Genomic DNA, 24,879 nt, shown 5'->3' on the forward strand with positions numbered 1-24,879 from the left:
AGACCTGTCCCCATAGCCTCCTAGAACAGACAGCGCAGGCCCTTGGTGGAGGCATAGCTTGAATGACAACCACTCTCAACAGAATGAATGACCCCGAGACCCACACCTGCAGACCCTGAAAGGCAGTGTGAAGCTGCCTTGGCTCAACTGTTAAAAGCTCTCAAGATTCTAGTCTGTTCTTACCTTGAGAGAAAGGTAAGGCCCTGGCCTGGGAGGTGGGGCTCCGGGTTCCAGGCTGCCCCATCACTTCCTGGAACATTAGCCTTTTTTTAAAAACAAACAAACAAACAAGGCTTTAGAAACAAGGCTTCCAACAAATGGCTCCCAATCCCCCACATACAAACCTCGACCTTCCACAAGAGTGGCTGCCTTTCTGCACATCATGCAGCGAAGCTTGCTTTTGCTTCCTGTTTTCTCCTCTGGGCTGGCTCCTCTGCCAATGAGTCTCCACTCTGGAGAGAGTGGGTGCTGTGCACTCCTATTTCTCCTAACATTCTTCTGCCTCTGGGCGGGCCAGCAGGTGAGGGTGCCCGCAGGCCATCAGGGCTGCGTATCAATGCAGCAGAATCGGCAGCCTGTGCTTGCCCAGGGAGCAGGTGGGACAGTCAGGTGGATGATCGTGGGTGGATTGCCCTGAGGGGAAGATCTGGTCCCGGACAGAGGCCATAACCCCTCTGCCATGGAATACCCAGAACGTCAGTGATCAGGACCTTTATATGTACTCAGTTGCGCTGGGTGCTCCTTTCCCTCCCCCCCCACATTTGAAGGGACAGGCCCGTTCCAAAGGCCACAGCCCCAGCCCCCAGCTGGTCTCACCTCCTGGCAATGACCAAGACCTGAGAAACGGTCCTCATCCCCAGGTCTCCGACAGTCCCCCTGGCTCCTTACAACCTGAGCCCCACAGCCCTCCCCAGAGTCCAAAGGCCAGTTCTGAAGTCCCCAAGTAATTCCCACTTGTCCCTGGTTATCTTGGTCCCTGGTCCAAGGGGCAAGCAGCCCAGCTTTGTGACTTCACAAAAGGCTATCTGTGACAAGTTTGGGCCTGGCAAAGTAGGACCTGGGCAGAGGGGCTTCCCCCAAGTAACATCACATGACTTTTCATGGACAGACACCCCCACCTCTGAGGGAATGAAGAGAAACTGCCTCACAGTAAGAGCCAGGATACCCTCTACCCTTAGAAACACCTCTCCTTGATGGCTTTGGCTCCCAGGCCTAACTGGGCACTCCTGGCTATATCTCTCCAAGGTCCAGGCCCATTGTAGCCAGGTTTGGGCAGGGACAGGAAGTGGTTACTCCAAGTGGTGGTGGCGGTGGGCCTGTGACCTCTGAGTTGGGGTCAGAGTAGCCTCCTCCTGTTACACAGGGCCCTTCTTCTCTAGGCTTTTTTCAAAGAACTGATAGTGGGAAGCCTCAGCCGTCCCCGGGTACCTACAAATGGGTCAGGCCAGAGATCCCTGAATCCTGTGGAAAGGTCGTGCGGCTACCAACAGGTACTGCCAAAAATCCAAGGGCTCCTCTCTCCAATGCTGACTCCTGGAAGGATTTATGATTCCAGAAACCTGGGACAAAAGAGTTCTGGGTGTGTTTTCCCCTTAGCTTCCCTGCACCTTTTCCTCAACCTCTAACTTACATGGAGCATAGCCTCTGGGAAGAGCAGGGCCCCAGGAGTTATCAGGAATGATAACTGACAGCCAGGTTGGGGGATCTGACAGGCCCTGGGGGTACCTAGAGGGCAGAGTTTGGTCCTCTTCACGCTACAGCCCTTCTTTGTGTTGCGCAGGTCCACAGTGAGGGTCCACGGGCCATCCCCTCTGCCTCTACTTTGACTGACATCACCACCCTGCCAGAGAACCCCAGGGAAGGAAGTGAGTGTGCTCTGGGCAAGAGTTCCAGATGCTTCCTGCCAGCAGGAGGCAGGGTCAATGGCTGGGTTGAGGAGGGCGACATGTCTGACTTCATATCCCAGGGGTTCCTTGGCCTTGACTGCCCTCACCCCGGATTGGTGGTAGCCCTCGCAGGCATGAGGAGGCTTAGGAGCAGATCCTCTTAAATCTACGGTGTCGTGCAGGGCGTCCGGCGGGGTCTCTGCTCCCACTCCCCACAAGAGAACGCAGGACATGGTGAGGCCAAAAAGGAACACCCACGGAGCCATAGATACAGGAGTCATGCCACTATATTCTCGCTGGCGGCTGGGTTGGAGACACAGGAAGCAGGAGCCACACAATTCTCAACCCTCACTGCGCCGCTTGCAGGCTCAGCCACCATCTTCTTGCTAGCCCCCAATTTTTCTGCTAGCGTAGCCACAGCAGTTATATTAGTGGCCAATGGCTCACTGGTTACAGCTGACGGCCATGCAATCACAGTTGATGGCCATTTACTACCTGAGCCAGCACCTTTCTATGTGAGGCCGAGAGCCTGGAAACTGCTTTCTGGGGCTCTGTCCCCACACACCCTCTCACCCACTCAGCTTTCAGTTCTGGGCTAGGACAGAGAGTGGACAGGTGATCCCCAAGAGTGGTAACTCCAATACTTCCCAGCGCTTCTGAAAATGTCCCCTGGTATTTTTCTGGTAAGGGGCTCATTTCTCATTGAAATCAGGAAAGTCTGAGCTCCTCCAGCAGGCAGTACTGGGGGCAAAGGGAAACTAGCCAGGGCTGAGGTCGTCCTGGAGAACTGCAGTGGGGACAGCCATGGCCCAAGAATAATCAAAACATCACTTAGCTCGCACTTCCTGTGTGCCAGGCTCCAAGCTAAGCACTTTACGTGCATCACCACGTTTAACCCTGGAACAAAGCTAGAAAGGAGGTATGTCATTCCCATTTTTCAGCCAGGGAAACTGATGCTCAAGGAGTGTAGTAATTAAACCAAAGTCCCACAGCTGCTAAATGGAAGCACTAGTATTAGAAGGAAGGTCTGTTTGCCGCCAAAGCTGGACTCATCTGCTGACCTGTCTCCTTCTGCAAACTCTTCTCAATGAGGAGGAAAAACTATTTTTTCAACCCTGACTGTCAGTGATAGGGTTAAAAAAGAGAAGGGTCGAACTTGAGTCTGCTATCACCCAGATCATCAGATCATCAGCTTTTGAATAAGGGAGCCTTGACAGCTTGGTCTGTCTAATCTTTAATGAGACCCATTGGGAGGCAGCTGCTCCGATTTGCTTCTATTTTGCAGATGATTTAAATGAGGCCCTGGAGGCCGCAGGAGGGGAGTCCTTGGGGTCTGTGACTGAGCAGTTGCTCTGAGGTGGGGTTTCTAGATAAAGTGCAAAATGACCAGTTCAATTTTAATTTCAGACGGACAATAATTTTTTGTAAGTGTAAGTATGCCCCAAATGTTGCATGGGGCTCTCCTGGGGGCTCCTCGCTCTGGCTGTGGCCCTGATACATGGGAGCTGGTCCATTCCCCATTAGAGTCTCAGGCCCCTCTATGAAGTTGTGTCCATTGAAGCAGGAGGTGGTGACTGCTTTCTGGAGACTGCAGCTGCTGTGGCCCCCGGACAAGGTGCAGCTGAAACTGTTGTCTTGGTGGAACCTTCAATATCTCCCTCTGTAAAACAAGAGTGGTGGACGAGCATGCAGTCATATAGGAGTGGTTGCTTTGCATACATCTTGAGCAATGCGAATAGTGTTCCATTTTTGTCTAGGAAGCATAGGGGCTCCTGGGCATGGAAAGGGCCCTGAGTGAATGATTAGAATTTCCTCTTTGTCTAGGCCAGGGTCTCCATGGCCTGGCAGCCCCTTGGTGGCTCCTGTGACCCCTGGGCGCTTGTAGCAGCAATCTTGTTCAGCCACCAGCAGAGTGAGAGTGGATGTGGAACAGCTGGCCATGCCTCCTGGCCCCAGGGAGTTGCAGGAGGTACAGGGGTTGTGGTGGCACCATGGGCTGGGGATGGGCTGGGGAGCCCGGAAGTAGGTGGTGGGAGGGAAAGGGTGGTGGAAAGGTGACAGGGAGGAGTGCAAAGGGGAGGAGCACCCCGAGGTCCAGAGGGTTTGGGGCTATCGACTTTCCTACCCATGGCATGGGTACTCCCACCCCCGTGCACGGCCTTACTTGCAGGCAGGTGGAGCACACCTGAGTCTGTAGCCCTTAGTGTTGGGGCCAGGGCTGGACTGCTCTTGCCCTTTCTCTGTCACTGGGCAGCCCTGCAGACACCACTCCTTGCCCTTTTGGATGGTGTCTGCTTCTTTCTGAGGCACACATGGGGAGGTGCACAGGCAGACCGGGGTGGGGAGAGGCGGGGGTCCAGGGTCCAGAGATGTTCTTCCAAAGAGGCCAAATGATCTTTCCAATGATTCAGAAGCAATGTGCCAGGCCAAGCCTGGCATGTTGGTCTGGAGTTGTGGTAGCTTTGTGCTTGTGTGGACTTAGATGTGAAAATGCCCACCCTGTGAAATGTGTCAGTGAGCATGCTTGGAATGTGTGTGCAGCTGGGAAAACCTGGGGGCTGTCCTTTCCCCTTCCCCGAGTGGGGGTCTGGGAGTGCCTGCAGGTGTGTGGCTGTGTGTGTGTGTGTGTGTTTGTGTTGGCAGGGTGGAGGGGCTGCAGATGTTACTGACCAGAGATTCTAGAGGGAGCAGCTTCCAGACAGGCCCTTCCCCAGCCTCCTGGGCCCTGGTTTCACCAAACTCCCTCACTCCCATCACAGATGCAGGGCCCCAGGCTGGGTTTTTAAAGGGAAGCAGTGCCATCTGGTGGCAGACTGAGGCTGTGCCAGGAACACGTGAGCGGGACCATGGGTTCCCACAAGGACTCTGCCTTTCAGGACCCTAGCCAGTGGGCTTGAACACTCCATCCTTATGCATTTTGGGATCATGGCCTAAGGAAGCATGACAGAAAAGTCAGCTGAAGGAGTGATATAGAACAGGCACAGCAAAGTTAGGCGTCCGGCCTCTGGACCTATGAACCTGGGACCCATTCCTCGGACCACCTCTCTATGCTCAGATTTCTCTTCTGTATTGGTAGCTGACTATAGTCCACCCTGTGGGGTGATAGTGAGGGTTATATGAAAAAGTGTAGGTAAAACACTTGGCTCAGAGCTGAGCCTGCTGTAACGTCAAAGGAAATGATAGTGGCCATTATTGATACAGGCAAAATCCCAGAAGCAGAGACGAGAGCTCTGTCATGGCGGGTGAAAGGGTTGCAGAGAAGTGACATGTCTGCAGCACTGCCACCCCACATTCTAGGATTTTGTGCCTGAACAGCTGCTCCAAGTTACACACTTAAGTGAAGGAGGGAGGTATCTTTTTTCTGGAGAGGAATGGGGTCCAATCAGGAATGGAGACCCAGCACTCAGGCTTTGACTAGCTTCTGACTAGCTGTAGGACCTGCCCATGGCAGCAAGTTTGCTGTGTCCCGTGTTCCCCATGTGAAAGTGTTGGCTCTGAGGACTCCATAGAAATGCACAGAAACTTGCTTAGGTTTCCCGGAGAGATACCTGGGGAGGGTCTTGTTAGGAAGAGATTCTGCTCAGATTCTGTCCACGTTTATCTTTCATGTCCCCACAAAGGGATTCCTGAGTCAGTTAGGAGTCATTCTAGTTCTACTGCTAATTGGTTGTGTGATGGTAGGCAAGTCACTTACTCTCTCTGAGCCTCCCAAAATAAGGGAATTAAATTAGATGACCTCTGAGGTCAGCCCTGCCTTAACTTATGGCCTTTTGATTTTTTTCCTTTTGTCTGCCTCACATATAACACCTAGGATAAATATTTATTGATCCTACAGGCTAGGTCTTGAACAGAAAGAGAAAGAAAAACTAGCAATTTCTGTTTAATGAGTGCTGTGATTTCTGATATGCTTGTGGGAAAGATTTGCTTAGATCCTGGTATGTTCTAGTACAACGGAGCAAATGGGAGAATGAAACGAAGGCTCTGCCCTGTCATACGGGGCATAATAAGGCACTGAGAAGGGATCCAGCGTTTATAGCCTTGGCTTGGAAGGAGTCTGGTTCCTCACTTTTCGCTTCCGCCTTCGGAAACAGCCAATGAGTAAATGTCAGTTCGCGTTAACCCTAAAAACCTACAAATACCAGAAGTCAATGCGCGGGGACGATGTGCTCCTGCTCCAATTAGACTGGTGGTCCCCGCCCCTAGAAGCGGAACTTCATTTCCCAGGCGGCTCTGGGCTCGTCCTCCGCTCGCGCGGGCGTTCTCCTCCCGCCTCCTGCTAGCGAGCCTCGCGCCAAATCGGGGGACGCGCGCGCGCGGGGCACGTAACACGCGAGTGACGCATAATATGTGGGCCGCTCTGGAGCCGTGGTCGCGCTGTGTGTGAGTGAGGGACAGTGAGTGCGGGACCTGAGGCGGTGTGTGTGAACTGTGGCCGCTGGCGGGGTCAGGGGGGAGCGGCGGAGCCGCCCGGGAAGGTGAGTGGGGCTGGGAGGAAGATGGCTCTCTGGGAGGGGCGCGAGGAGACAGGGCGCGTGGCCCCGCAGGCGGGAGAGTGGGCGCCGGGCTGGGGGAGGGGCGGCACCTGCCTGGGCCGCCGGCGGGGAGGGGGCGGGCCGGGCCGCCAGGGAGGCTGGGCCGGAGGCCTGACAGGACTTTTCCTCCTCCAGATTCTTGGCTCGGGGGCGGGGCCTCCACGTTCTTCCTCCAGTCCGCAAAAGAAGCTTCCCGAGAGTAACTCTTCCGCCCGGAGTGGGGGGCAGGGGTGTGCCCGCCCCTACCTGTAGGAGGGGCCCCTCTTATTCCCCTCGGTACCTTTTTTCCTCCCAGTCTCCGGTCTCCGTTCCGTACGGGCTGGGGGGCTCCATCTTTCTGCCCTACGGCGGCCCCCTTCCCAGACTGTCTCCGCCTCCAGCTCCAGTCACCTGGGCGGGCTTTCGCCTCCCTCGGCCTCGTGCTACCTCCGCCTGCACCCGCCTGGCTCTCGGACCAGGCGAAGGGCGGAGCTTTCCGGGCACTCCTCCCACCCCCGTGGGGGCGGGGCGGGGTGGACAGAGGTGTGCGGGTCCTGCAGCGGGGAGCCAAGCCTCGGAGTGCCCGCCAAGCTTCCCGGGAGCCTATTTCTGCGGTTATAGTCGTTTCAAACTGGGATGTCAGAGGCATTTTCTCAACTCCCTCTTCTCTTGCTAGACGGCTTCCTCTTATGGCAGTGTTAGCGCTCGAGTTTCGCATTTGTTGAAGTGGTAGTTTTTTTGGAGCGTCTGTAGTACTTTTTGAGTCCCAAATAGCTCATCCCTTTTCACATCACGTTGGCCTCAGTTTTTCCACCGTGTGTTTTCAATGGAGCCTTTTAATTAGTCTGCATGTTTTAATAATTTATATTAGTAGCATCTTCCTGTTCTAAACGCTTTGTTAATGTAGAGTGAGAGGTTCATTGGTGTGTCATCCTGTAATTTTCTTTTTCCAGTTTACTGGAGTTTACCTTTAAGATTTATGTAAGTTTATATTTAGACTCTTTAGGAATTGATTTGTGTTTTTCTGCTTGATGCTTTCAAGATTTGGGTTTTGTATTCATTATCCATTTTCAGTTGGCGATATAATTTTTGATGTTAAGGAGATAATACAGAATTTGGGGAATAGAAGGGAAATCGTTTTGTGCTCAAAATGTTTTGAGTAGTTGCTGAGCGTAGTTTTTTGCTGTTTTACTTGTACAGTTGTTACTTTTAATTGAGGAATCGGGTAGAATGAACCACATGTTAGCTTGAAGTGATTGAAGTTGGTTTTTAACCAATTATGTCAATTTTGTAAAGGAAGTGGTCATAGGCAGTAATAGAAAATTGTTATATATGATCTCATTTTATACTAATGGGTAAATTCCCCCCCTTTATTTTGCCTCCCCCATCCCACTCCGGTTCAAGCCGTTGTTTCTCAGTCTAGTGTATAGGACACAGCTCTCTGGCCCATGCTGGTGTTATGAGCTTTGCGCTCCCCCTGCTGAGGCCGTGGGTCGCTGGTCGGCCACTCACAGAAGCTCTTGCTGGCTGCCGGCCACTCGCGCTGGCTGCCGGCCACTCATGCTGGCCACCACTCACACTGGCACCAGCCACTCCTGGCAGCACACAGCAGCACATGCCGACCTCCAGCTGCTCATGGCAGCCCAGCTCGAGGGAGAGCTGTTGCTCACAACCTTAGCTGTAGAGTGCGCAGCTCACTGGCCCATGTGGGAATCGAACCGGTGACCTCGGCGTCAGGAGTATGGTGCTCCAACCACCTGAGCCACCGGGCCGGCCCTTATTGGGTAAATTTTCCTTGATGCTCCAAACCTGGATTTTTTTCCAGTTTAGTTTGTTTTGTTTTTAAATGAAGAAGAATGCTTTCAAACATTTGTTTCAGGATTGTAACCTTATGGGAACTTTCCTCAACTGGACTTCATTTTAGGCTTTGGGGCAATTTCTGCTGAATAGGCCATTGAGTACTCTGTGTTAGAAGAGGACAGGTTTTATGGCTTAATTAAAAAGTTACAAAAGGTTACAAAATAGTTGAAAAATGGTAGAGCTAGGGTGATAACGGATGATGAAAAATCTACCTTTATCTAACCTTAGAAAGTCAGTTACCATATTTTGCTGGCCGTGTATAATGCGCTCCCGTGTATAATGTGCACCCATGTTTTTGGCCCAAACTTTTAGGGGAAAAAAATCTTTTTTAATTCAAATTTTTATTTATTTACATTTAGGTATTTATTTTTTGTATTATAAAGGAATTTTAGCATTTGTTTTTTAACATGTTATGGTAGAAGAAATTTTATGTAACAAATAATTGCAAAACACAAGAACCAGATACAAGGTATGAGAAATTTTATGTACTGGTAACAAGTTTATGATGTTTACACATCATAGAAGGCCAAGAACGCTTCATTGTTGCAAGTTCGTTGTTGCAAGTTCATGGTAAGTTCGGTAAAACCAATCATTTTCCAGGGTATTACTTTGCATACGGATATCATTATTGATTTCTAGAGTTACACTTTTTAACTCATAAGCATAAATAAAAGAATTAAATCATTTATATAGATACGGAATTAGTACTACCTATGTATAATGTGCACCCTTATTTTTCCATCATAAATTTGGGCAAAAAAGTGTGCATTATACAAAATATAGTACCTGCCACAAAAGTAATAGATATTCTCCATTTCTTGTGTATTCTTTCAGGGATATCTTATTTGAGGGACACACAAATGGACACACATTTCTCACTTAACAATATATTGATCTAGAGTTGGTCAAAGTAGGAAAGGACATGCTTCCTAATTTTTTCCAACCTTTTATTATGAAAATTTTCAAACATATTAAAAAGTTGAAAGAATAGGAAAACGAACACTAGTTTATCCATCCAGAGTCAACAGTTGTTAATATTTTGCCATATTTTCTCTCTATAGGTGTATATGTTTTCTGGAGCCATGTGAAAATAAGTTGCAGACACATTACCCCTAAATGCTTTGGCAGCCGTCCTTTAAGGATACGAACATTCTACATATGTTTTGTAGGGCTTTATATTATTCCATTGTATGGACAGTGTTATCATTTAACCCTCACAACAACCATTTCCATTTTACAGATAAGGAAACTGAGATTTGGAAAAGTTAAATAACCTGATCAGAATCTCACAGGTGTGTCCGTAGAGTTGGCAGATGGATGCTTGAAGTCCTTTTCCACCATGGCCTCTGAGCCCATTTCCTCATCTGTAGAAAAGGGAAGGATGGTTGTGAAAATTCAGAAAAGCTTAAGTGAATTAGTTAAATGTCTGTCCTGTACTAATATTCACTAGTTGGTAACTGTTGTGTCACTATTGGACAGGTGATAAATTCTCCTGCCACTTAAAGAACATTTTAGAATGTGGTGAGTTGAGTAACGTACCTTCACTGTCTTGTGCATAACACGATGACTCACCTTTTACATTAATAGTCTTTCAATGATAGTGAAATGAATTCTCATTGATGTTACGATTTTAGTCAATTTTAAGTTTATATTTTTCCTGGGCAAGTGATTATTCCCAAAGTTATAAATATTCTCAGGTATAATTAATCAGAAATTTTGAAAATGGTAATAGAAGTGTATGTCTGAATTGAACTCTAAATTTTAGTATTTTAATGCCTTTGAATTGGCCTTTATTAGAAGTAGTATTTTCTTTAAACTTTGCTTCGTGTACTTCACTAGGCTGATTAAGTTTTCCAAAAGGCATTCTCTCCTGGAATTTTATTTTCTTCATTAAAAAATTGTAAAATTCAAATACTGCAAATTAATCATTAACTCTTTTAAATTGTACAGTTCAGTGGTATTTAGTAGATTAACAATGTTGTGCAACCATCATTGCTTTTAGTTTTATTTTCATCACCCCAAAAGGAAACCCCATACCCATTAAGGAATCATTTCCTGTTTCCTCCTCCCCCAAGCCCTTGGCAACCACCAGGCAGCTTTCTGTATATGGATTTATCTATTCTGGGCATTTCATTATAAATAGAATCATACAATGTGTGACCTTTTGTGTCTGGCTTATTTCACCTAGCATATTTTTAAGGTTCATCCACTGCTGTAACGTATTGGTACTTCATTCTTTTCTATAGCTGAATAATACTGAATTGAGTGAATATAACCACATTTGGTTTATCCATTCACTCATTGGTGGACATTTGGGGTTGTTTCACCTTTTAGCTATTGTGAATATGCCACTTTGAACATTTGTGTACAAGTATTTGTTTAAATATCTGTTTTCAACTCTCTTGGGTATATATGTTGAAGCAGAATTGCTAGGTCATATGGCAATTCTATGTTTAAAGGTTTTTAAAAACCTTTTTGAAGAACCACCAAACTGTTTCCCATACTTGCTGTACCATTTTACATTCTCATTTACAGCATACGTTCCAGTTTCTCACCTCCTTCCCAATGCTTATTTCCTGATTTTTTGTGTTTAGTCATCCTAATAGGTGTGAGTGGTATCTCGTTGTGGTTTTGATTTTCATTTCACTAATGAGGTTGAGCATCTTTCATGTGCTTGTTGGCCATTTGTATATCTTTGGAGAGATGTCTGTTCAAATACTTTGCCCATTTTCAAGTCAGGGTTTTTTTTGTTGTTATAGGAATTATCTGTATATTATGGGTACTAGATCCTTATCAAATATGATTTGCAAATATTCTGCCATTCTTTGGGTTGTCTTTTCACTTTCTTAAATGTCCTTTGATGCACAAAAATCTAAAAATTTGAAGTCCAATTTATTCTTGTGTTGCTTATGCTTTTGTTGTCATAAATAAAAATCCCTTGCCAATTTCTAGATCACTAAGATTTTCCCTTATGTTTACCTCTAAAGAGTTTTATAGTTTAAATTCTTACATTTAGGTCTTGGATCCATTTCGAGTTAATTTGTATTTGGTGTGAGGCAAGGATCTAACTTCATTCCTTTGCATGTGGATATCCAGTTGCTTCAGCAGTCATTCTACTAATGGTCTAATGGTCTTTCAACAAATTCTTTCCCTATTAATGGTCTTGACACACTTGGAGAAAATCAATTGACCATAAATGTGAGATTTTATTTCTGGACTCTCAATTCTATTGCATCAGTATGTATCTTTCTAGTACCACACTGTTTTGATTACTGTAGCTTTGTAGCAAGTTTTGAAATCAGAAGTGTGAATTCTCCAACTTCTTCAAGATTATTTTGATTATTTAGGGTCCCTTGCAATTGGATATGAATTTTAGGATCGACATTTCCATTTTTGCAAAAAAGGTCATTAGGATTTTCATAGGGATTGCACTGATTGTTGGCCACTTTGGCGAGTATTGCTATGTTAACAATATTAAGTCTTCTAATCCATGAACACAGGATGTCTTTCCATTTATGTAGGCCTTCTCTAATTTATTCCAGCAATATTTTGTAGTTTTCAGTGTATAAGTCTTGTGCCTTTTTGGGTTAAAATTTTTTTAAATAATTGATTGTTTTTGGTGCTATTATAAATGAAATTTTTTTTTTAATTTCACATTTGTTATTGTTCATTGCTAGTGTGTATGTGTATAGCAGTACAACTAATTTTTGTGCGTTCATCTTGTACTCTGTATAACTTTGCTAATTTATTAACTCAGTTTCTTTTTGGTGGATTCTTTAGGACTTTCTGTATGTAGGATTATGTCATCTCTAAATAAAGATAATTTTACCTTTTCCTTTCCAACTTGGATGTCTTTATTTCTTTTTCTTGAGTAATTGCTCTGGTTAGAACTTCAGTACATTGTTTAATATAAGTGGTGAAAGTGGGCATCCTTGTCTTGTTTTTAGGGGGAAAGCTTTCAGTCTCATCAATGAGTATAATGTTAGTTGTAGGGGTTTTTTTTCCTGTTTTTTTTTAAATGCCCTTTACCATGTTGAGGAAGTTCTCTTCTGTTCCCAGTTTGAGTATTTTCATCGCAAAAAGATGTTGGATTTTGTCATGTTTTTTTCTGTATCAATCAGATGATCATTTTTTCCCCTTTATTCTGTTAATGTGGGTGTATTATATTAATTGATTTTTGTGCATTGACCTCTTTTCCCCTTGCATTTCTAGGATAAATCCCACTTGGTCATGATATATAATTCTTTATATGCTGCTGTATTCAGCTTGCTAGTATTTTGTTGAGGAATTTTGCATCTACATTCATGAAGTATATTGATCTTTAGTTTTCTTGTGATGTTTTATCTGGCTTTGGTATGGGGGTAATGCTGACTTCCTGGAATAAATTAGGAAGTGTCCCTCCTGTTCTATTTTTTTGGAAGAATTTGAGGATTAATGTTAATTCATCTGTAAATGTTTGATTAAATTATTTCTCCACCCTACTCCCTGGCTAGTACTTCTCAAGATTGTCAAGGTTGTGAAAAACAAGGAAAGACTCAAAAACTCATAGACCACAGGACACTAGGGAAATATGACAACTAAATCAATGTATGTGTCCTGGATGAAATCTTGGAACAGAAAAAGGACATGAATAGAAAAACGGGGGAAATTTGAATCACATCTGGTGTTTAGTTAATCATGTAACAATGTTGGGTGTATTAATTTTGACCTGTACCACTGTATAATAGGATGGTAACATTAGGGGAAACTGAACTGAGTGAGGGGTGTATGGGAATTCCACTATCTGCAACTTTTTTGTAAATCTAAAATTACTCAAAGTAAGAAATTTATTTTAAAAAATGCATGTATAGTTAGTTAGTGGTCACAGTAAAAAATATAGCCTGGGTTTTCTTTTTTTTTTTTTTTTTAATTAAAGTTTATTGGGGTGCCTGGGTTTTCTTAAGGTCAGAAATCCATATTTGTCAGTCATACCTGCAGAATTTCCTTTTTGTAATTTTGATTAGAAAATCTGAAAATATGGATTCTTTTCTGTAGAAAAGAAGCCTTTTAATTTAATTTTTTTGTTTTTGGAAATATTTGTTCTCCTTTGGAGTTGTGGGTAGCCCAGGGGACATGAATCATGACTATTAGAATTGCCTCTATTAAAACAAATGTTTACATTTTAGGTAGTCGATGTCATCTTTTACATATTTTTTTTGGTCTTATGGTAGATAATTTTTAGAAGTGTGAACAATAATTCTAGATGAGCTAGTAATCCTATTTTGGTGTGAAACTTTTTATAGAACATTTGCTATTTCAGTGAAAATACACATTTTGCATGGCAGAGTGTGACATTTTGATCCTAAAACTACTTTGGCAAAGAAGTTGATCTATCAACCATCTAAACATTTGGGTCTCATTTATCCTGTTTGGAGCCCCTTATAACCTTCTCTTCCCTATGTCTGTTTCTCATGTGGCTCCTCTAAAGCCCGTCTAAGCTCTTTGTCCTTCTGTACCTTATTCTATGTATGGTGTATAGGTATATTCATTTTTGAGGTAGCTTTTGTCTGATTCTCAAAGGGGTTCCCGATCCTAGAAAGTTTAAGAATCATGATTCCAGTCGGTACCTTGTCTCATTTGGCATTGAATAAACTGAGTTTGAGAGAGGTGACAGGGCTTGTTCATCATGATTTAATGAGTATCCAGGCTTCCAATCTCAGGTTTCGCACTGTACCACAAATAAAGTTATCTAAAGGGCCAAGGGTTAAATTTTCCTTGCTTTTAATTATTTCCTATGCTTACTCACCCCTCTTCTTTTCCCTCCTCACTTTTCTTTTTGCAGTAAGTATGTCAGGTTTTCTTGTTTTCACTTAGTGTTACTTTGTTTTGTTTTGCTTCCTTAGGCCAAGCCATGACTACAGTAGCGGTACATGTGGACTCCAAAGCTGAGCTCACTACCCTGCTGGAGCAGTGGGAAAAGGAACATGGCAGTGGGCAGGACATGGTACCTATCCTTACCAGGTATGAACAATTAAGCTTTTTTAAAAATTAGTTTTAAAAGAAGGAAAACTTGGAGAACAGTATAGGGACATTTCACCTTCATTGTGAATTCTAAATCCATTTTTTTCCTTTTTAGAACTAGTCTTTACTACTAGAAGCTCTTTAAATTTCCTACCTTTTCTCTCAGGCCCTTTGTCCTTATTCTCCTCCGTAGAATTTTTTCCCTGCGGGTGGTTTCATCCCAGGGTTTTGTTTGTTCTCTTCTCTCTTCAATTTAAATGTTCTGTTAATACCTAGTTTTCATCCCTGTCCACGGTTTAAAACAGTATTCTTTGTTAACTTTCAAATTTCTATTTCTACTTCAGACTTCTCTGTTTTAAAATTTCAGCTGCATTTCTCAGCTGTTTGTTTGACACATCTTTACCTGGATATTTCACCGACCTCTGAAATACACCACGTCCAAAACAGAGCTCATTATATTCACCCTCTCTTCCTCCTTATTCACAGCTGTGCTTTTGTATTCCCTGCCATAGTGTAAAGGGTTTTAAACTGAAAACCATCCTCCCTAGTGAATTCTTCTACCAGCACAATTTAGTCACCAAGCCTGAGGATTCTGCTGCTTCCTCTTCCCCATCCCAGCTACTACTTCCTTCGTTAGGTATCGGTTGTTTTTGGATTGGCCCATTGGGCAGTGTGCATTATCCCTCTGTCTCCAGTTTACTCCTCCTGATACAGCCTCCCCTTTGCTGCAAGATTCATCCATCCTTCTCATACACAAATCTGATTGTCATGTTTTTGTTTTAGGAAATACTTGTTTTCCTTTGGAGTTATGGGTAGCTCCAAAGCCTCTGGCCGTGACTCTTGCCTGGCTCCCTTTTTCCTACGGAATAAAAGGGAGAGTGGCTTATGAGGCTATTTATGATTTGGCCCCCGCCTCCTTTTTCTGCCTCATAATGTTGATCTCTTTCACTGAAGAATGGTACCGTATTTTCTCATGTCTGTGTGCCTTTACATTTGCTGTGTCTTTGGCCTGAAATGCTTTTTCTTAGTATGTCTCCTTGGTAAGCTCTAGTCCCTTCAAGAAACAGTTCAAGAATCATGTCTAAAACCTCTGACTTTGATGTCCCTAGGGAGGTTTGGGCATGCTTTAAAAACATTTAAAAAAAAATACTTGTCACATATATACATATATAAATGTCATATGTATGTAATAACTTCCATTTTAACTGTTACCATATTGTACTATAGTTACCTTTTTACATGTGTCTTCTCACTAAATTGTAAGCTTTTTGAAGGCAGGTGCTATACCTTTCTATTGGTAAGCTCCTTAGACAATGACTTGTCCACTGCCTAGTACATAGTAGAAGTAATTGTGTGGGACATAATTTTATTGAATGAATATGTTAATTAAGGAGGAGAGAAAATAAAAAATAAAGGCTGGGAGGGGCTATGCTTATGTTTTCTCTAGGCTGGAGGTCACTGGAACATGGGAATCTTTAACATCTAATCTTTGAAATCCTAGTGAAAAACTTTTTGTTTATGCAATGAGCTGTTCTTTAGAGATACAGAGAACTGTGCTGTTATGAAGGTTTAAATAGGGATAAATGCTTTTGTCTTGATAACAAGGGGAACATGTGAAAGTACAGTTTTTTTAAGCTCAAAATTGTTGCTAACTGGTGGCAAGTGGGTTTTAATTTGTAGAGGCATCGGACATTAAGGGCTGATCACAAGATACTTGAAGTGCAGATGCCGTGAATTAAAGAATCTAAGTATTGTGCAGTTAACATGTGGATTATCGATGTAACTGAAAAGAGAGTCATAAATGGGGACGATAATGTTAGTGGTGGGTTCACTTAATTGCTCAAAATATTTATTGAGCACATATACTAAAAATACTCAAATGTTTTATTTTCAAGGCGATTTCACATTTATTATTGCATTTGACCATCATCCTTGTCACTGCTAAGATATTTAGCAATGCAAAGCCTAAAACACAGGGCCCTGTCTTCAAGGAGTTAACCTAGGAGGCAACTAATGGATAAGAAACAATGTAGACTTAGTACAAGATAACATACAAGGAAATGCTAAACCCTGCAGTATGGTGCATAAATGTTGTACAGGTTATGAGAATGGAAAGAACTTGAATGAGTTAGTTTGTTTTATGTACTCAACAAAAATTTGAGGACCTTTTGTGTGTCAGAACTGTGTGAAACATGTCTCTGAACCTCAACGTCTTTGTCACTAAAAGTATCCTTGTGAGTTATTGTTAAAAGAAAGCCATCCTTGGAGCTACTTGCAGAAGACTGCATAGCAAGGCCGTGGAAAGCTAAGGTTAAAATCCTGGGTTTTAACTCCAGTTCCAGCGGGCTTTCCAGTATACCGTGTTTCCCCGAAAATAAGACCTAACTGCAAAATAAGCCCTAGCATGATTTTTCAGGAGGACATCCCCTGAACATAAGCCCTAATGCATCTTTTGGAGCAAAACTTAATATAAGACCCGGTCTTATTTTCAGGGAAACACGGTAAGAGGTAGTTTCCTTGGAATAGGGACTTGAATGATGGTAGAATATAGCTTGATGAAAAGCAGAGAAACAATGTTTTCTAGGAAAAGTGAAAAATATGACTGAAAAAGGAATTGAGAGAAGGAACTGAGGCATGTTTTTGTGGCAGTGAGAAAATGGGCCCCACCAGAGTGGGGGATGAATAGAAGATAGGGAAAATAAAGTTACATGGAGCAAGATCTTAAAAAGATTTTCAAAGTTAGGGAGTTTAAGAGACAGCAGAATTAATTAAAAGTATAGTTTATTTTAGACAGGGACAACTCCTACCATCCTCCAAATTGTGGGTCTGTTAGTTCACTGGGTATTTCCTGAAGTATCTATGGTTCCTCCCCTCCTGCCCTCAACTGTCCGCAGGTTTGGGTGTTTTGGGGATACTGCATGAGAAGCAAATTAATTTCAGGCCTACCTACTCTTTTGACCATTTTTGTGTGTGTGTGATTTTTTGACACTTTTCCTAAGAAAAACGTACGACTGTTTATAACTTTATTTTATTATTATGTTATTTTGTTTATTATGACTATAAGCCTTTCACTTGATTCTGTGAAAAGGGACTGGCATTAGGCCAAGCTATGTGAGCTTAACCCAGGTTCTGTGTTGTTTTTTTAAAAAAATACTGAGGTATAATTTATATACTGTACAATACTCTGCTTGATAGCTTTTTTTTTTTTTACTTGTAAGACCGTCACCCAGATGAAGTTACAGAACTCAAGTACCGCCTCCTAAGGCTCCCTCCTGCCCTGTCCCAGTCAGTAGCTACCCTCAATTGGTTTTCTCTTTGTGTTTGATTCTCAGCGTTCATAGTGACAACACCGAAATAGCTCTCACTTGTCAAAATCTGGCTTTGTTTTAAGGCAGAGCATGTATACCTTGTTCCCTTGAAAATAAGACCTGGCCGGACCATCAGCTCAAATGCGTCTTTTGGAGCAAAAATGAATATAAGACCCGATATTATGTTATATTATACCCAGTATTATGTTATATTATATTATATTATATAAGAACCGGTATTATATTACATTATATTATATTGTATTTCCGGTATTATGTTATAACTAGTGTTATATTAGACCCCGTATTACGTTATACCCAGTATTATATTATATAAGACCCAGTATTATATTACATTATATTATATTGTATTATACCCGGTATTATATTATACCTAGTGTTATATTAGACCCGGTGTTATGTTATATTATACTAGATTACATTATACTCGGTATTATATTATATTATACCCAGTATTATATAAGACCTGGTCTTACATTATAGTAAAATAAGACTGGGTCTTATATTAATTTTTGCTCCAAAAGATGTATTAGAGCTGATGGTCCGGCTAGGTCTTACTTTTAGGGGCACATGGTATTAACTTAAACCTCAAGGAAACTCAGTGAGGTAGGGACTGTCACCATCATTTTGCAGATGAGGCACAAAGAGGTTAAGTAACTTGACCAAAGTCACATACAGTGGAAGATTTGAACCCTGGCCATCTGGCTCCAGAATCCATGTTTTTAATTTCTGTGGTGCTATATTGCTTAGTTTCAACTGAAGATGCTAGTAGATCTTATAATATGTAATTTTAAATATATTTTGTGTGATTGCCCTTTGTGGTAAAGAGCACTTTCAGAGGTTAGAGGGAAAGGTAGAAAAAGTAGAAATACTTTTAAGGCTTGATGGGGGGAAAACATACAGTAGGTAAGAATTTTTGCAGGGAGCTTACCCTTAAGACTAGGAAGTACGGTTTTGTGGAAATAAAGCATATAGGAGAGTTTGAGTTAGGATAGCATACCAGATATTGGGAAGAGTGATTGTCTTGTATTTGATTGTCATTATAACAGATTAAATTATCAGTCTTGCTTTGGGTACTCAAAAAGTGATTTTTCTCGTTTCAAAAAGAATGCGTGAATAAAAAGGAACTATAGACAACATGAAACAACATGGGTGACTCGAAACATGCTGAGTGAAAATAGCCGGTATAAAAAGAGTATATGGGATTCCATTTATATGAAATTTTGGACTAGGCAATACAAATTCGTAGTGAGAGCTTAGTGGGGGCGGAAGTGTGTTACCGGCTGAGGTAACAGCATATGGAAAGGCCCTGAAGCAGTTATGAACTTGGCCTCTTTGAAGAGCAGAGAAGCTTAATGACTGAAGCTTAAGGAAAAGGGTGGGGAAGTAGAAGTGGTCAGACATGCAGACAGCATCCAGATCGTTGGAAGCCACAGTAGTACTTGGGTTTAATTCAAGTTATTGTGGTAAATCATTGGAAGATGGAGAATGAATTATCAGGTGAAGCATGGAAGCAAGAAGCAAGGAGATCAGCGCAAAAGGCTGTTGTTGTAAGTTGTCCAGGCAGTTGATTTTGATGGTGGTCTGGACAAGGACAGGAACGGTCAAGATGGAGAGAAATGATTGGAGTCAGGAGATGTTTAGTAGGTAGAGCTAATGGGAATTACTGTGGGGGATGAGGAGAAAGGAAGAGTTTCAGAATGACCTATGGTAGGTTTGGCTTCAGAGGGATGGTAGTGTTTCTGAGGGGAGAAGAGTAAGTTTGGGAGTGGAAATTGTATGAGATGGTTGTTTAGATCTCTGTTTTCATCAGGAAAGTACCCTTTTTCTAACTTTGCGCCTTTATTTTGCACCTTGACTATTGAGTTGATACTTTAGGTGGCTGTACACTTTTTTATATGCTTGTATAGAGTTGACCCTGTCTTTCTTTTGTGCTAGGATGTCTGAATTGATTGAAAAAGAAACTGAAGAATATCGTAAAGGGGACCCAGACCCATTTGATGATCGGCATCCTGGTGAGACCTGTGTTCTCTTAAGAAGCCTGTCTCTAATTTTCTTACAAAAGAAACTGAGTAGAAATATTTTTCACTTGAAATAGCATTTTTCATGCTGGGTTTTAAGACCTATTATTTGTTAAAATATTGCTCAAGGTGGTGGGGGCAGAGAGGAAAAATAAATTCCTGGAAAAATTGAAATATTTGTAATATTTACAGATCTAGTAGAACATAACTAACTTAAACAAACTAAATTATATGGATATACCTTATTGACTCATTTGGTATGATTGCAAAGACTTAAAAAGAGAAAAAATGTTCTCTCTTTCTAACTTTTAAACCACAGGTGTTATCTTTTGTGCTTTCATCTTTTTAAAAATGACAACTGTTCTTTTACTGATGGGAAAATGTAGTTGAGAATGCATTTAGTGCCTTGCTTTTAGTTATGAAGTTGATACCTGGAACCTTAAATAATGAACAGACTTCTTGATGTCTGCTTTAGTGTCTTGACAACTAAAGTATGCCCCCTTACGTAAATTTGGTTTCACTTTGGGATAATTTAATTAGAGTCTGGACAACCCAGCCTGCTTTGGCATGGAATTTGCTGTAATACAGAACTATATGGGACTTGAGACTTTGCCATTTTATGTTCTAAGGTAGATTACTAGTGGGCAAAGCTTAATGCCACATTGCATGTAAACTCGCTCTCCAAAGCCAGAAGCAGTCAATCCTTTGTGGAAAAAGAGTTTGAGATTTTGGATGTGGGGAGATAGTGAGAATGAGTGGGAGTTTGTAAAAATAAGGACATTGTATATCTACCTGGATATTCCAGGGTTTCTTTCTATTTTTTAGACATTTCTTCTCATATGTAGGTAAGTTAGGCATTTCAGATTGAGTGTGCAGTTTCTGTGCTGTTTCCTGCTACTGTGGTCCTAGACATCCCCACTTGTGACTGAATTCAGAGGACTCTTCTCCTGTTTAACCCACATCTTCAGTAAGTCAGTCGGAGCATAGAGAAGTAGAATACAAAAGTGAATGTGAAATAAGAATTACTTAATGCATGGCATTAGGAAAAGAGTTAAAAGAGATGATCATGCTTAGTGATATACTGCCTTACAAAGGATGAAATTGCTAGTGAGGTAGAGGAAGAGACAGAAAGATAGGCCTTTTTCAGTAGAAATTTAGCAACAATTTTTCCTCCCTACCTCTTATGTTAAGCAATATTCGTGATTAGGTGTAATTTCTATTAATAAAAATAAGGGTCTTGGTTTCATCATTTATAAACATAGAAATTTCTGTTGGTAATCTGAGGTCTTCATTTGTTTTTATGATACTGTACTCTCTGACTTTTCTTTTTGTGAGTTACTTTGGGAAACTAATTACGCTTGGTAAAAACTTCGTATCAGCAGCCTACATCTTCATCCTAAATTACATCCTTTGACTAAATTTGCTACTCTAATGTTTAAAAGGAAAACTAAATGAAATAGATGGTATCTGTTTTAAAAACAAACCAATAATTCTCCCAACAACTAACTAATTTTCTTTTTTAACCTTTTGGCTTTGTGTTGGGTAGAGCCTAGGTCCCTGGTCTCCTTTCTTTCCCCAGTAACTGGAAAATGAAGATGGCCAAAGTCACTCTACGTTTAGAGTTGGAGATTGCTTAGTGGGATTCCCCCCCCCCCCCCCCCCCCCGCCCTGCAAAGCCGCTCCAAGCCTGGGGTGTCATTACAGGTTTGAGGACATATCTCTGCTGCTGTTGCCTTTGTAGCTGAAGGGAGATTGGACTTGGAGCCTCTCTTTTTCAAGCTACCCATCAAAAGAAGTTGTGCTTCGTAGCTTTCTGTGGCTGGCAAGTCGGGTTTTCTCTCTCTTAGGCTCCTTGATGACTTTTTTGTAGACAATGTAACAGGTCTGACCTGGGTCTAGTGCTGATTTATTTGATTTGGCGTTGCTTTGTAGACAGTATGCTGGGAGATGGGAAGATTAGAGAGCAGTGTCACAATTTTTTGTATTGTCATTTTTAATTTTAAAGAATGTTTCTTAAGAAATCCAGTTAATCAAAGTAATCTTTTCTTTGTTTCTGTTTATTTTTGCTACATTTTAACAGTACTTAAAACAACCTGGGTGCGTTTGCAGAGGTCTGAGTTGCCTGGCTGGGATGACTGACTCATTCCGTTGTTTGTTCCTCCCTCTTTTGGTAGGTCGAGCTGATCCAGAGTGTATGCTGGGCCACTTGCTGAGAATACTCTTCAAGAATGATGATTTCATGAATGCAGTAGGTTTGCTTCTTACTTTCTCTGGATTATCAGTAGATGCTGTACCTTACTGTTTGTTTTTGTAGATAGTTTGCTTTCTCCTGAGGTCTTGACAAAGTTGGGAATCGAGTGGGTAGATTTTTCTTTTTTAATTTGGTATTGGTTGAATGAAATAAGAATAATCATGGACTTCTTTTTTACCAAAGTCCAAGATGTTTTCTCAAGGTGTGTACTTTTTTCAGTTGAATATTGGTGAGGGCTCCCAAGGCATCTATGCTCATCCTTGGGCAAGATGATTTTGAGTTTTGGAATATAGCAGTCCTCTTGGGTTCCTCAGTAGAAAAATAAGCGTGATGTGTGCGGCGTGATTCTGCACTGACTGGGGTGTGTGCATAGGGTATGAGGAGGGAAAGGCTTCTTATCTAACTCAGGGCTTTTGAGGAGTAAATGAGAGGAGGAAATAAATACACACACACATATATATATATATACACACTTGCAGCTCCTAATCGTAGTCATTTTACAAATATATTGCGGCCGTTTTTGGAGGCAGAATGACAGAAGCTTGAAAACATGGGCTTTGGGTGTGTGTGTCCATGTTTTGAGTTTAACTATAGCTCTGTTATTCATGCGATCTTTAGTTGACTTAAGCTTTATTTTCCTAATCTATAAAATAGGGATGATAGTTCTTACCTTAGAGTGTTTTTGTAATCCGTGAATGAAATTAAGCATGAAAAGTGCTTAGCGCAGAACCTGGTGCATGAAGGCTCAGTAATTATTAGCTATTATTACTATCTGTATTGTATTCACTCCCCAGTTTCTTCCTTTTTCACCAGTGTATCTTCTCAGCTTCAGATCACTTCCAGCTGCTTTCTAGACATCACCACCTGGATATTCCCCACGGGCACCTGAATTCCATGTATCTGATTGTTGGCTCTACAATCTGTTTCTCTTGTTTTCTACCTTAGTAATGGTGTCCTTGTCTAGTTAGCTAGAAGTTATCCTTTATTCCTTAAAACTCTAATTCAAGGAACTTACAGGTCTTATCGTTCCCTCCCCCTTAACCTTCACAAATCCCTCTGCTTCTTTCTGCCCTTGTTGCTAGACCTTAGTTTAGCCACTACTGTTTCTCACTTGATTACTTCAGTAGCCTCTTAACTGGTTTCTCTTCTCGTCTTGTCCTCCTCCAACCCATTCCTCACTTTATATCCCAGAATTCTTTCTAAAATGCAGAAAGTTGTCACAGCACCCTGTTGCTTCAAATCCACTAGTGATTTTCTGTCGGGTATACGTACAAAATTTTTCAGTTTTGTATGTATACCCTATCTGTCTCTGGCCTTTGATTCTCAATTCTCAGTTCTTGCCCTTTGGCCCTCCTCTCTTTTCCACTCCTCCTTAGGCTACTCCTATTTGTCCTTTATGTTCTGACTTGGAATCCTTTCCTCTAAAGCCTTTTCCAATTCCTCTGCAGGGGTTGTGTGGCCTCCTATAGGCTTCTGTAGCATCCTGTACTCAGGATATTTGTTTTCCCAACTGCACTTCTGTTGGATTATGAACCTTTTGACAGTGGGACTGTGTCTTATTCAATGTTGTATACCCAGCACAGAACACAGTGCCACTTAGTAGAGATTCATTAATATTTGATGAGTGCCCAAAGGAAAGTTGTATTAATACGTTTATTTATATTGAATCTCATATAGTATATAAATACATAAAATTCAATGTTTTTTATAACCATTGAGGAGAATCTGAGGGGGGGAGCTTATCTTTATCTTTCTGAAAGAAATGTGAGCATGGGAGGTGATTTCTTTGTAATAACTTTTGAGCTTTAATTTCTATGGTTGATGAGTTATTTTGGGGGATTTGCCTATAAAGCTACAGAAGAAATCATGTATGATGTCATCACGGCTCAGCAGGATCATAACTATAATTAAAAGTTTAATTAGTAATTGTTAGGTAAGTCTTCTTTAATACGTCTTAGGCAAGTGATGAGAATGTATTAAGGATTTATTAGACTTGATTAATTTGACTGGGTTGCCTTTCAGACACAAAGCATTCCTTCTTTCCTTTACAGCTGGTGAATGCATATGTGATGACAAGCCGAGAGCCCCCTTTGAACACTGCAGCTTGCAGACTTCTACTGGACATCATGCCAGGGCTGGAAACTGCTGTTGTTTTCCAAGAAAAGGTACTGACTGAAAAGAAAAGTCATCGTTTTATGTCTTAATTGAATGACGATCTGTTTGATTTCTCTTTGTTAAAATAATTGTTATAGTTTTTTCCTTATTATGATAGTAATATATGTTAAAGAGATTGAAGAAATTAAGACAGTAAGAAATATTTAAAAGTAACTATTTTAATGAGTACTTGCTGCTTGAATGCTATGTAGTAATTTTTAGAATCTTAAGATCCATATATTTTGTTTTTTTATTTCTTCCCCCTTCTTCTGCTTCCTTCCCACCCCCACCCCCCAACTCCAGTTCAAGCCGTTGTTTCTCAGTCTAGTTGTGTAGGACACATGCTGGTATTTTTGAGCCTTGTGCTACCCCTGGCTGAGGCAATCTGTTGCTGGTACTCGCAGGTTGGCTGCCGGCCGCTCACACTTCATATTGGCCACCGGCTGCTCATGCACGGCAGCCACAGCAGCTCATGGCAGCTCACGGCAACCTCCGGTTGCTCATGACAGCCCAGCTCCATGGAGAGCTGTTGCTCACAATCTTACCTGTAGAGGGCGCAGCTCACTGGACCATGTGGGAATCCAACCAGCGACGTTGGCATTAGGAGCACAGAGCTCCAACCACCTGGGCCACCCCAAGATCTGTATGTTTTAAGAATGAGTTAATGATCTTATCCAAACGCTTATTCTTGATGAGTGGTCTTCCCCAGTGATGAAGGGCTTTCTACTCTGAGAAAGCCCATCCTTTTCTTGGTGGTATTTAATATTCATTTAGTTAATATTTGAAGACCTTTTTTGTGCTGTGTTTTATGTTAGGTGCTGGCAATATTTCGTCAGCAAAATGGGAGCTTACATTTATATATATGTA

The 24,879-nt window shown here is 42.1% G+C and overlaps 2 protein-coding genes across 3 annotated transcripts in view; one reads left to right on the forward strand and one right to left on the reverse strand.

Moving 5' to 3' along the window:
* Window positions 1–3,262: 3,262 nt before the first annotated feature.
* On the reverse strand, window positions 3,263–7,245 carry LOC148758206 (uncharacterized). Its single transcript, XM_088798111.1, has 2 exons — window positions 6,699–7,245; window positions 3,263–3,546 (listed from the first exon to the last, which is right to left on the reverse strand). The coding sequence occupies exons 1-2, from the start codon at window positions 7,113–7,115 to the stop codon at window positions 3,415–3,417; spliced, it is 549 nt and encodes a 182-aa protein (XP_088654237.1). The 5' UTR covers window positions 7,116–7,245; the 3' UTR covers window positions 3,263–3,414.
* Window positions 6,155–24,879, forward strand: part of DCAF1 (DDB1 and CUL4 associated factor 1) — a 74,615-nt gene continuing 55,890 nt past the window's right edge. For both annotated transcript variants that reach the window (XR_012489556.2, XM_074312257.2), the window contains exons 1-5: window positions 6,155–6,361; window positions 14,140–14,257; window positions 19,525–19,601; window positions 21,782–21,855; window positions 23,910–24,023. Coding sequence is in view for 1 of the 2 variants with exons in the window: in XM_074312257.2 (XP_074168358.1) it covers window positions 14,148–14,257; window positions 19,525–19,601; window positions 21,782–21,855; window positions 23,910–24,023 (375 nt within the window). In the remaining variant the exon portion in view is untranslated. The remainder of the gene's footprint in view (window positions 6,362–14,139; window positions 14,258–19,524; window positions 19,602–21,781; window positions 21,856–23,909; window positions 24,024–24,879) is intronic.

The sequence above is a fragment of the Rhinolophus sinicus genome, chromosome 5 (assembly GCF_057876585.1).
Source record: "Rhinolophus sinicus isolate RSI-liver-muscle chromosome 5, RSI-T2T, whole genome shotgun sequence".
Taxonomy (NCBI): Eukaryota; Metazoa; Chordata; class Mammalia; order Chiroptera; family Rhinolophidae; genus Rhinolophus; species Rhinolophus sinicus.

Coding starts and splice junctions, on each gene's coding strand:
- LOC148758206 (XM_088798111.1), bottom strand. CDS start 7,115: ATGCGAAACTCGAGCGCTAACACTGCCATAAGAGGAAGCCGTCTAGCA. Junction 3,547..6,698: donor GGAGACTGGGAGGAAAAAAG/GTACCGAGGGGA, acceptor CTTGTTTTACAG/AGGGAGATATTGAAGGTTCC.